Source organism: Lampetra planeri, chromosome 11 (genome assembly GCF_965212315.1).
Source record: "Lampetra planeri chromosome 11, kcLamPlan1.2.h2, whole genome shotgun sequence".
In the NCBI taxonomy this organism is placed as follows: domain Eukaryota; kingdom Metazoa; phylum Chordata; class Hyperoartia; order Petromyzontiformes; family Petromyzontidae; genus Lampetra; species Lampetra planeri.
The window spans coordinates 13172618-13185303 of NC_136117.1; the positions used below are offsets into that span (position 1 = coordinate 13172618).

The 12686-nt window shown below is 44.4% G+C and overlaps 1 protein-coding gene across 1 annotated transcript; it reads left to right on the forward strand.

Annotated features, from left to right (window-relative positions):
• Positions 1-3848: 3848 nt before the first annotated feature.
• Positions 3849-12447, forward strand: GMPPB (GDP-mannose pyrophosphorylase B). Its single transcript, XM_078598881.1, has 10 exons — positions 3849-4005; positions 5649-5787; positions 6055-6135; positions 6613-6661; positions 6805-6947; positions 8406-8564; positions 8830-8908; positions 9231-9358; positions 10663-10845; positions 11131-12447. The coding sequence occupies exons 2-10, from the start codon at positions 5659-5661 to the stop codon at positions 11260-11262; spliced, it is 1083 nt and encodes a 360-aa protein (XP_078455007.1). The 5' UTR covers positions 3849-4005; positions 5649-5658; the 3' UTR covers positions 11263-12447.
• The last annotated feature ends 239 nt before the right edge of the window (positions 12448-12686 follow it).

Below are 12686 nucleotides of genomic sequence, written 5' to 3' on the forward strand. Positions count from 1 at the left end.
GCAGCGGTTTGAGGCCTTCATCCGGCAGTGGATTGATCATGGCCGATGATGCATTTCTCAGGACTCTTGATCGCATACATTCTTCATCTTTACTTCATTTTGAGAACACTATACATGGAAGTGGTGTGAATAATATTTGTCAAACTCGACACGTTGCTGTGAAACGGGAGTCACTGTGTAAATAATGACATCCTTTCATTTCTTTCCTGGAAGGGTTTTTGTTATTGTAATGTACCCCCCCACCACCCCAACACAATGTAATCCCGACGGATGGATTGTGCGATAGGCGTTGTCATGAGATGGTGAATTAATACTGGTACGAACCTCCTGGTTACACCAGCCCACAGGGGATTATTGTGTCCGTCCGTCGTACAGGGAGGGGCTGGGTGGGGAGGTAGGGGCTGGATGGGGAGGGGCTGGGTGGGGATGGTGGGGAGGGGCTGAGTGGGGAGGGTGGGGCTGGGTGGGGGTGGGAGGGGTGGGGCTAGGTGGGGAGGGGCTGGTCACCCCGTGGTGCCCTTATAAAACTCAACGTTTAACCTACTCACGCCGGCTTGTGCCCGCCCTCACAGTCGGGCATATTTGCGGAATACACCACGCCGCCGTTGACCCTGGCCATTGACCGAGCAACCCAACGTTCCTACTAGCTCCCTCCGCAGGAATGTGTTTCGGTCACCTCCGAGATGAGTTGAAGTGACGACGCCTGCTCCACGCAAGTACAGGGGGCAAAATGTTCCTACCTGCTGTGCGTATTGAAAGCGAATATTATCGACCGCACGACGGTCAAACGATGTTTAAACCGAAGAAAAAAATAATTGCAGAAAAACACTTTTTTTTGTTAACGTGAAACCTATATTAATTTGAAAACGCAGGAAATTGGTTGAGGGGAAAGGAGTACTGGATATGAATTTTTTTAAACTAGGTCGTTATAATTACGTCGGCTAGGTTCCTCAAAAGGACTCACAGCGAGGTCAATGGTGGATAAAGTAGAACACATAATTGGAGAAAGTCAATTACTCAGAAATGCGAGCCGCGGTTTGGTGTGATTTAGAGGCATGGATTACGTGCACACGCCCGTGCCTGGCCTGAAATGCGTGCTTTACAAACCCACGTGGCATTAAACACATTTGACTCACAGGTACAGCCTGTAATAATTTAAATAAAATCTTATTGAAATCTTAATTTTGGAGCTTTCGTGACTGCAGGAATTATTCTTTGTTTCTTTCGGTTAAGTCACGTCTAAAGATAAAATAATAAATTGAAATAATAGTATATTACTACGACGTTTCGATTGCAACACAAGCAATCATCATCAGGCATAAAAGAAGTAGCAAACATCAACTAGAAAACTGTGTGCCGTTGTGATGTCTGTCTGCTTGTATGTCTGTCTATAGTTTTCTAGTTAGATTTTTGTTGCTATTTCTTTTATGCCTGATGATGATTGCTTGTGTTGCAATCGAAACGTCGTAGTAATATGCTATTATTTCAATTTATTATTTTATCTTTAGACGTGACTTAACCGAAAGAAACAAAGAATAATCTTATTGAAATTATACGGTATGTTTTTTCCCTGCACTCATAACCAAATTGGAACCGTCTGGGCAAGGAACGACGGATCAAGTCTCCCAACAGGATTGACACCAACTTCATTTGGCAAACAACACAAGTTGAAGCCAACTTTCGTGTTATTATTCACACACAGAGAGAAAACAATAACTTTCATGAATGACCTAAGTTGGGTATTTCAGGTCACCGTATTGAGTGATCACTACTAGCTTGAACTGGGATATGCTTCATCATGGGACCTCCTTTGTCAGTACCAAAATATGAGAAGAGGTTTTCCCCTTTTTTTCTGGCAACAAAACAGGTGTTAAGATGTTACAACACCAAACATACTCTGATAATATATGCATTGTCTGATTGAAACTGATTGATTGGTCCACACCAGAGACACCGTTTGAGACAAGGCTCTAAAGAAAGCTGTCTCTGGTGTGGACCAATCAGTTTCAAAGACAATGCATATATTATCAGAGTATGTTTTTTGTTTGCATTCTGACCACAAGTCTTGTGGTTAATGCAGACATGATTCCTTGTAAAAGGTTTCAGTTTGGTGTTTTAACATCTTAACACCTGTTTTGTTGCCATAAAAAAGGAGAAAACCTATTCTCATATTTTGGGATATGATTGTTACTAATACTCAACTCTTAATACTAACACTTTGAAACGTGCCAATTTCACTCACCAGCATCAGGAATCATCAGAACAGTAGTTTTAAGTTGATTTACGCATTTCATAACGGTTACAATACAGTACACTATAGGTCTGCACATCTGCTTCCAGTTTGAATTGATGTTAGTGTTCCTCAGCTATATGTGAGTCATCATGTTTCAAGTTTCATTTATTAGGTATAGCCCTGTGAGCCATTCGGCTCTTGAATCGGGTGCAACCGCAACAAAAAAAACTAAAACATGAACAAGAAAACATCTTAAAGTGTTAGTCTAAAGTCTAAACCAAGAAAAAGAAGGCTCGTCTCTATGAGCCCTAACGATGTAACAACTTATCGAGTATTGTATTGGCGTTTGGAAAAAAGAAATGCACAAATTATGGTCACATTTCAACAATTGGAAATGAAGCTATTTTAAAACTTTACTCTGAACAGGGCCCAAGGTGTTAGGTGGTCCCTAACCCTTTTTTGGAAGCAGGGGGATTGCCTGAAACGTCGCCATATAAAATGCAGCAAGGTCAGGACACTTAAAACCACTGCTTAAACTCCATGCAGTTGCAACACTGACAGTATCAGTCTTGGACAGCCCTTTGCACGTGTACAAATGCACCACGCACGCTCCGCAAACACGGTGACTCAAGACGACACAAATACGACCTGGAAACAATTGACCCCGTCAAAGAACCACGTAACAAACCGGACGTGAGTCATAATAACAAGCGAAACATCAAATATTTGTCCATTAAAGCGGGCCAGGTTTTGCAACACAACCACCGGCAGCTGGACGTGGCGTGGGTTGGGGGTGGAGGCTCGTGCTCAAAGTGTACCTGGCCTGGCACAGGTGCATGGCCGGGTATTGGAGGCTCGTGAAGGACGCTGCTGCGACTGGGCAGTTGGTAGGCAATCATCCCTCCAGCGGCTGAAACGCAGCAAGTTGGCACAGTATAGGGGGAGTACAGCTGGTGGTGCATCTACCGGTCATCTCAGTCGGCCAACCCATGGCACCTGCTGGGGTCTGTCCCGAGACCTCCTGCACCTAGCCTGGCACAGTAGGGGGTACAGCTGGTGGTGCATCTACCGGTCATCTCAGTCAGCCAACCCATGGCACCTGCTGGGTCTGTCCCGATGACCTCCTCCTGCCAGCAGCGAGCTTTCAACACTTTCACGTGGCAGCCTCAAAGTGCACCTGGCCTGGCACAGGCGCCGTCGTGGTGACGTCACCGTCACTTCGTGGCGCCTGTTGGAATGTGGCGGGGGCGGTGGCCCGCGCGCGCGCGCGGCTAATTATGCGTGACGTCACGACACACCCGCCCACGCCCACATTTGTTCGAGCACGTGGGGGCTTACTCCGCCACGTTTGCTTTTGACGTCACCAGAAGCCGCTGTTGCCACGTGCGCGGTCCCCTCCCCCCCATGACGTCACGTCGCCTGGAGTTGACGTTGCCATGACAACGCGGCGCGTGACGGGACAGCGCGCGAGGCGCGTGCCTATTTTTATTAATTGATGAGGTTATCGGCGATAGATTAATGAGAGCGATATTAGCGAGGGTCGTTATTATCAATACATTTTTTGAGGGGGAGAGAAAAAAAATGTGTCCGTCACTTCCTCGCGACGTGAGCGGCCGTCACCGCTGGCCTGTGACTTGCAACGTGGACCAATCGGCGCGCAGCTTCCTGCTTGCGAAACTTTGAATGGCATTGGCCTTGGCTGTTGCGGTGGGTCGGGCAGCTTTTCCGTGCGAGTCGTTTCATTCTCAAAAAATACAGATACGTCGACAGTGGTACGTACTGAAAGCGCATCACTTAAGAGAGCGTGGAGCTTGAATTCCGGTGAAATTAGCGCGCGGGACGGCTCAATTTGGCTCCGCGAAAACCAGGCCTGGATGGAGCCTACGGGCTTTCCTAGAAACATGCCCGGAGAACGGTGGAGTGTTGACGCCAGTATATGGCATTCGAAAAGTAAACATTTACCGGATTTCCAATTGTACTTGAGATAGAATTACTCCACTTGCCGGGCGGGGCGTTGCTCCCATGTGGTCTTGCCCTTTGGAGGCAAGGGTTGGCGATTCGCGTCGGGGTTTTCAAAACTTACAAACCTGCTGGAGGAGGGCAGTACACAAAGTTGGTAACTGGCCTTCTACTGCAGACCTTTGTGTGTTATAATGTTGTGATTTGTGACTGGGTATTCCGGTTTCAACCCAAAATACTCTTCAAAAGGAATTGGTCCTACTGCAAACTGCAGGTCCTTATAACACCGCTTCCTAAATGCAACTATACGGACAATTTGAAACATTTTTGCAGCGAGTTGTAGGAAACATTTTAGGGTATTCACCTGCCATTGAATTGTGTTATATGCAACCAGCCGGAGCTGCTGTGAGTGAGGTACATTTTAAATGGGGGAGGTCTTTTTAAATCCATGATGAATCCCAGTAAATTGGGCAAAACACCCACCTTGAAACTAAATTTGCAGAATGTTTCGAATTACAAACCACGCCGTTTTTTTTGTAAAACTGTTAATCTAAATATGACGGCAGGCACTGCTAATCCTCCATAAGTCGTGTATTGGTTAACAATATTAGTAATTCAGATAATTCGCGTGCACCTGTGCTTGTTTATAATCTTTACTACCAGCCAGGAAGACCTCATATCACATTGCCCCGTGCAGTGGGCAAGATATTTTTTTGGAAATTTAAGATATAAATTGGCTACTTCAGTAATTTTTTACAATAGCAGGCTAGTTAAACCAACGTTACTTCTTTTTACTGCCACAAAGCATAAAGAAAGATCTCAATGACAGTAAAAAAAATATATATAGCCGTGCTTTGAATAACAATTCAATTGTTATTTATTGGAAGAGAAAAGAGGAAGTTAATGTAAATTCCTGGTATGGCAACATTCTTTTTGTCCAAAATTACGCAATGAAATTATCTAATATTTGTATGGGTTGCAAAAACTTGGGGAGAACAATGTGAGAAAATCCAGCAAGCTAGGCAATAACTAATAATTGCTCTTTGTACTTGTGTACTGACGAAAGGCCAGTGAGTGATCTGCACCGTTGCAATATTTGACGTGTTTTGGGTTGTACCACATGTTGGGAATGATGTCCGACTTTTCGTTCCACGTAATGGTATCGTCAGGCACTTTACAATTCAGTTGTATACGAATTGAATTAAGTTCCTCGAGCACGTGGAACGAAACATAGGAACACCGTGCCAAACAACATACAATTCCACTTTTTAAGCCGCCAGGAAGCAGAGCGAAATTTTGGACATGATCTTCTTGGTTCTTTCGGTAAAGTCACGTAGAAGGGACGTGACTTTACCGAAAGAACCAAGAAGATGAATCCCTGCAGTCACGAAAGCGGTACAACCAAAAAAACATCGCAGAGCTGAAAACCTATGCTGTTTGATTTGTGTTTTCACAGAAGAGCAATAATGAAGGCCCTTATCCTGGTGGGTGGGTATGGCACCAGGCTGCGACCCCTCACACTCAGCCTCCCCAAACCGCTGGTGGATTTCTGCAACAAGCCCATCCTGTTCCACCAGGTGGAGGCACTCGTCAAGGTGCGGATCTTGCAATGGAATGTTTCATTGTTTAACATTGAAACGCACAAAGCTGTGATCTGAATGTTTTCAAAGTCCTCACAAAGTTTGCGCCATCACGCTTAGACCGTAAATGCTTGCTGTCTTTGCTGGCCACACCCTGGCACTCTTATGTAGTTGGTATGTTTGTATCCGTTTATACTTGTCCAAATAGTATATTAAACCCTTTGACAGTATGTACAACCCTTTTTATTCCTTGATTGATTGATACATGTGTCGGAAATGCAGGCTGGCGTTAACCATGTAATCCTGGCGGTAAGTTATATGTCCGAGTTGCTGGAAAAGGAACTCAAGCGAGAGGAAAAGAAGGTTGGTACATACCAGCAAAGCTTAACCTTAAGGGTCACATTTGCATGCATTTATTTTGCGTTTCTTTTCAAATTTAACATTTCAACAATTTTCATGACGGTGACAACTCTGGGTAGAGTGGAGTGGTGGCACAGTGGTGAGCACAAGGTACTAATATTTTGGTCATCTGAGTTGGATTCCTCGCCATGGGTAACATAAGTGGAGAGTGGTAACTGGACCAGTCCAGGATCCTTCTCCCAACTCCTCACCCACACTGACCAGCATGGCAAATGTGATCAAATTATCCTCATGACTGACACGAATTGGGGATGCCTTGAGCAGTGTTATTGACAGAGTGCTGAGAATATATTAAATATGTTTATTTATAATATCGCTCATTTATGATCATTCCTGATACGTCATAACTTGGAGCTTAACTTTTCCATGAAGATTCTTGGCTGCCTATATCAATCTACATTTTTGTTTTCCCCATTGCAGTTAGGGATCAGAATATCTATGTCCCATGAGACGGAGCCACTCGGTACAGGTAAGCTTACCAAAGGCATGTGGCCGAAACATCCACCGCATGCCGTGTAGCTGAAAGCACCTTAAAACACGTTTCCTTGCTACCTGCTGCTACCATGTCGTGCATGGAGGGGCTTCCCGTTTTGCGTGTGTGATATGCCACAGCTGGACCACTTGCCCTGGCACGAGACATTCTCAAAGAAGACAACGAGCCCTTCTTTGTCCTCAACAGCGATGTCATCTGCGAGTTCCCCTTCGAGGACATGATCAAGTTTCACAAGCAAAGCAACAGGGAGGGCACTCTTGTGGTACGTCCGAACACTCGGGTTGCCACATACAAGATACCAAAAGTACCCCGGGGCATATCGTGAGAAAAATAATACCTCGCAATGCCAAAAGAGGGGAAAATTACGTGTGAATGCAGTTTCCTTCGTCGTGTGTTATTGTTTAACTGGCAAAACAACTGGACTTTTATCATTTGATGTTATGGGAAGATGACTTTCTCAGGACAGCTACATCAGATCGTTTGTTACAGTACCACAATGTGACCGGTGTTCAAGGTTATGCCATCTTGGTTGTCTGCCAATTTGTATATGCAGAGATAATTGCCAAAGTCAAGATGACCATTGGCAAGAATCAACAATGTGGTTCATTCATGAGCTAAATTTGGATTGGATGCTGACAGGTTAGGTAATTATTACCTTAAAATACACACAATTGGAATACTATTAATATTTCTGCAGTCTGTCTTCACTTTAACATTAAATTCGTCACACGTGCTTGTCTGATCAGAAACTGCTCCGTATTCAAAGGGCTGTACATTCTTCAGTGGCACATCAAAGAAAGAATGTCATTCCCTCTGGTGTGCAGGCTTAAACCAGCCCTGGCTGTTATCCCACTAAAATATATCTATTTTCTGAAAATTATATCAAATGTGTGGCATATGTAAAGTTGGCTGATGTAGTGACACAAACTATATAAAATATTGCAGGTCCAATTTCATGAATGGGATGTACCAACAAACCCTGAGCTTCCTTTTAACCAAAGACATGCATTAAGTTTGTCACGCACACATGCTTTCAGCATCCAAGGCCTTCTGTCAAAGCCCCCAGTCAATATCCACTCTTTGAGAGGTAACTTTTTCTCTCTTGCCACACCTTTGGAATGGAAACCCCCATCCCCTGTCTATTCGCACTGCCTATTAATTCCTTTGTTCAAATCCAGGCTTAATGCTCTGCTGTACTTGTGTGTGGATTTGTTTTGGGCTATTCCAAGATGCTGCTTTAACCTCTCTCCCTTTTGTGTGTTACCTGCCCTGACCCCACCACCCCTCTCTTCTACTCTCATTTAGTTTTTAAAATCTTGCAAAGTGTTTTCAGATGTGATTGCACTTCGATGCTATACATATATGTATTTTGAACTTCTTTCGCACCGTACGTAGCCAACCATCCTCATCGGAGGTACGAAGGAAGGACCATAAACTAAAAACAAAAAGCAGTGAAATCAGAAGTTACTGTTGAACTGCTTTAGCTCCAACCGAATGCCCCTTCACATTGCAAAAGCTTCCTTTGCGCCCTATATCACAACGGTCTTCTCCTTTATAACCTTGTAGCCTTCTACCCCCAGCTCCCTTCTTTTCAAAACAACAATAATGTGAATACACTCCTCTATGTACAGTGTCTTGAAATGCCGATTTTTAAAGACGTTTTTAATCCAAATAATTGTATGGTAGTGTATTTTATATATATATGCATTGTAATACACAGGTTACGAAGGTAGAGGAGCCTTCCAAGTACGGCGTGGTGGTTTACAACTCCGAGGATGGCAGGATCCACCGCTTTGTTGAGAAGCCGCAAGTCTTTGTCTCCAACAAGATTAACGCCGGCATGTACATCTTCAGCCCGCGCATCCTTGACCGCATCCAGGTACGAGCCGGAACGTTCCCTTTTTCTTGTCCCCCTCGACTCTATCCTATGGCACAAGACATCCATTGTTAAGAGCACTGCATGATCAACAATCTGGAAGATTTGCACAATTGGACATTGTGCTAAAGCGGTTACTCCTTTGCAATTCCTCACAAATGTATTCCGATTGTGCTTACTTGGTAGAAATTCGCTGCTGCAGTATGTGTAATCGATGCATGATAGTGTCATGTTTGTTGACATGGGAGCTTTGTGTTTTTTATTGCAGCTTCGACCAACATCCATTGAGAAGGAAATTTTCCCAGCAATGGCTCAAGCAGGGGAGCTTTATGCCCTGGAGCTGCAAGGTAACAATTCTGTTGATGCCACGAATCATTATACGCTTATCTTTCTGGACACTGCATGCTCATGCAAACTATTACTTGTGTATGCTGAGTCAGTGTTTTAATGTGCCAAGCTCTGATAAGGCCTTATGAGTTAAAGAGCGAAAACTCACAGTGGATGATGTGAGTGTCTTGGTGTTAGCGCCGAGTATATCTTCAAATTTGGGGTGTAATAATCGTCCACGTGTCATCGGAGTGCAAATTAAGTTATTATCCTAGTCACATCAGCCGACCTTGAGCTGCGTCAGGATGTGCAAAGTGGAGCCACGTGACATTGTGTGCGCAGGCTTCTGGATGGACATTGGGCAGCCCAAGGACTTCCTCACGGGCATGTGCCTCTATCTGCACGCCGTGCGCCTCAAAGCCCCCGAGCGGCTCCATCACGCGCCGGGGATTCTGGGTAACGTCCTGGTGGTATGCTGACGCAGCGCACCCGTGTCACTGAAACGGCGAGCGAAGGACCCGCATTGATATTTATAACGCACGCCATGTACGGCAATAGATTGCATTGTATTAAATTTATTGCTCACCACTAGAGGGTGCTTTATATACGCATAGTAAAGTGGGGAAATTGCTCTCGGATTGGGTCGTTAAAGATGTACTCTAAAGAATGAGTTGCATTATAAATCTATTTGTTTACTAGTAAAAAAAAAGTTTTATATTATAAGGACGTTTTTAAAAATTCTATAAATAGCTGTAAAATGTTGCAAAACTTTACAGCTAAGATTGTAAGCAACTAAGATTTTAAGCATTTATGTATTATCTCCTTAATGGGGTTTTGGTGGGGGAAGAGGATATCCAGTTTAAATTAACCTGTAGTATTTAGTTGTGTTGCTATTTGATTAATGGATTGGCCAAAACTTGGAGGGACAAACCAGCGCAATGAGCAGTACTTGCAAATAAGTAAATGCATTTGCCCTGAGCTGCCCGTCGACTTCCTTGCTATGAGCGAAATACTTCTGAAGACTAACGCATCTTTGAAAGAGTCAGTGTCCCATGCACATGCATGATTTTTATGTTATTTTTCTAAACCTTACTCGCGATGGTGGTGTGTCTGTGCATGCGGAGCCGTAGCGTAATGGTAAACGCACCTCACCACGAACCCGGCGATCCGGCTTCAATTCTCGCTCGCGACCAACATCGATGACTAATATCTGAACTAGTCCTGGGCCTGTCACGAGCTTGACTCCGCCCCAATTAAATAACTGGTATGGCGTGTAAACATCACCACTTTGGGAAACACAGGCAATTACTCTTTGGTTCTTTCGGTAAAGTCACGTATAAAGAGTGTTTTATCTCTCTCTGAAATTTAGCATTCACAGGAAGAACATAATCAACCAGGTAGGGTGTTGACTGTTATGTTATCCGACTCTCTGTTGTATTACATTACATTTCTAGGTATACTAGATTTGTGTTTCTATTTCATTTATACCTGATGATGATTGCTCGTGTTGCAATCGAAACGTCGTATGCTAGTATTTAATTTATTATTTTCTCTTTATACATGACTTTACCGAAAGAACCAAAGAGTAATTCCTGCAGTCACGAAAGCTCCAAATTAAGTATAAACACAGACAAGCCGGGCATGGAGCTGGGCAACCCACCTCCCAGTGTGCCGTACCGGCCGTAACATATGCCTCACTAATTGTAATTTCCCCAGCATTCTACTCAAGGCTATATGTAGGGGTGAACCTTTGTCTTTGTGCTCCATCCTCCAGGACCCCAGCGCTAAAATCGGCCAGAACTGCCGGATCGGCCCCAACGTGGTGGTGGGGCCGGGCGTGGTGATCGAGGACGGCGTGCGCATCCAGCGCTGCACCGTGCTGCGTGACTCGCGGATCAAGTCGCACTCGTGGCTCGACTCCTGCCTCATCGGCTGGAGCTCTGTCGTCGGGCAGTGGGTCAGTTCTCACTCGCGCTAACGCCAGCAGCAGTAGCGGCCATCAGCGGTGGTGGCAGCAGCGAGAGTTAACGATGTTCACGCTCGTTATTTGTGTCGTCACTGCCATTAGCCGCGATCAATCCACTCCTGGGTAAAGGCCTCCCCGAGTCGTCTCCATCTTTATTTTGTGCGTGTATGTTGAACTTCTTTTGCACCGTACGTAGCCAACTGTGATAATCAGAGGTGCGGGGGGTGGACCACATACTAAACACAGCGTCTTTTTTTGCCCTGCTCCGCGCCACAGGTGAGGATGGAGAACGTGACGGTGCTCGGCGAGGACGTGATCGTGAACGACGAGCTGTACCTGAACGGAGCGAGCGTGCTGCCCCACAAGGCCATCGCCGATTCCGTTCCTGAGCCCAAGATCATCATGTAGCGCTCGCTCCGTCTCGTGAGAAACGCGGAGAGAGCGAGATCCCTGTCCGCGCGGCGCTTTTCGTCTCGTCTCGAGTCTTTTCTCTTTTTAGTTACGAAAGGTCAATTGGCTTATGGGATGCTCTTGACATATATAAAATATGTGCACACCGACACAAGTGGACACCATCCGTCTTTCGATCCTACGTGCGTTTTCAAGGAAAACCAGATGGCCCGGTCGGGATGTTTCTCGTTCACTGTGACGCATGCACCCAGCTGAGAAGTCGCCCACTGATGGCGATACAAACTTGTAACATATTGTAAAATGTTTATCGTAAACATCACGTTGTTGCTGTTGTTGTGGACGGCTGTGAACATTTTGAAAGAAGAAAACTGCTGCAAGCCGAGATCGGTTCTTCTAATGTGTAAAAGTTTGGTCCGTTTTCAAATTTTGAAGTGGAACACTGTCGATTGTTCAGGGTCTCTCCAACCGAGGGCAATTGCAGTTGACAAAAGGGGATTGCAATATTTATGAAGCTGCTTAGAAAACAAAAAACCAGTACATTTCACATGTCTGCATGGTTTTTGTTGATGTTTAACCAGTCTTGCCAAATGGTGGACTTAAGTTGCAAATACAATAGGCGTCCTCTTAGCAGCCTTGTATAAAGCATTGCCTGTTAAGTAAACCACGAAACGGGAAACGTTATTCAAGTGCAGGAAAAACTATTGCTAAAAATGTACACATGTAGGAAATACTTTTTGTCTTTTCTGAGAAGCCTACTGACTTCTTAAATGCCTGCCTGCATTGCAATCTACCCGAATTCGAAAATGGTACAGCGCAGTGGTTTTTACTGGGTCACGGAGATTCGATGACGCATATAATTGTATTACTGTAAACTGTTTAAAATGAGCCGGTCGCGTATATATATGGTAGTCGACATTATAAGACAAATATAAATGCAGTGCTTGTTTATAGACATGTCTTTCACACCCAAATGAAGTTAAATCACGTGCACTTAATGAAGTGTACGTAACATTTTATATCGTCTAAACTGAATGCCTTATTTTTATTTTTGCTTTGGAGAACAACGCTATTACAATCCTATTACAATCCTATTCATGAATAGGCATATTATCATTTTGAGATTAAAATATGTAAAATTGTAACGACTGGTTCTATTAAAACTTGTTGGTGGATGGAGTGAAATCGTGTCTGGCATCCGCATTTTTATTTTGCCTTTGCTACATGTGGAGATACAACAATTCCTGTGTTGTGAAAGATATATGGCGCAGTGCGTGACTAAATCCTTTTAAGACGATGCAGTTTCCTTTGAAATCGTTTTTTCAAGTTGAATAAGATAGTTAATGGGGGAGTTGGTGATGCAGTGATTAATATGAGTGATATCTGAACTGGTCCTTGGTGCCAGTTAACTTTCACGACTGACA

Bases quoted from the DNA above. Each gene is read 5' to 3' on its own strand.
- GMPPB (XM_078598881.1), top strand. From the start codon at position 5,659: ATGAAGGCCCTTATCCTGGTGGGTGGGTATGGCACCAGGCTGCGACCC. The intron at 6,662-6,804 runs GTAAGCTTACCA...GATATGCCACAG, and splicing joins GACGGAGCCACTCGGTACAG to CTGGACCACTTGCCCTGGCA. The intron at 9,359-10,662 runs GTATGCTGACGC...TCCATCCTCCAG, and splicing joins TTCTGGGTAACGTCCTGGTG to GACCCCAGCGCTAAAATCGG.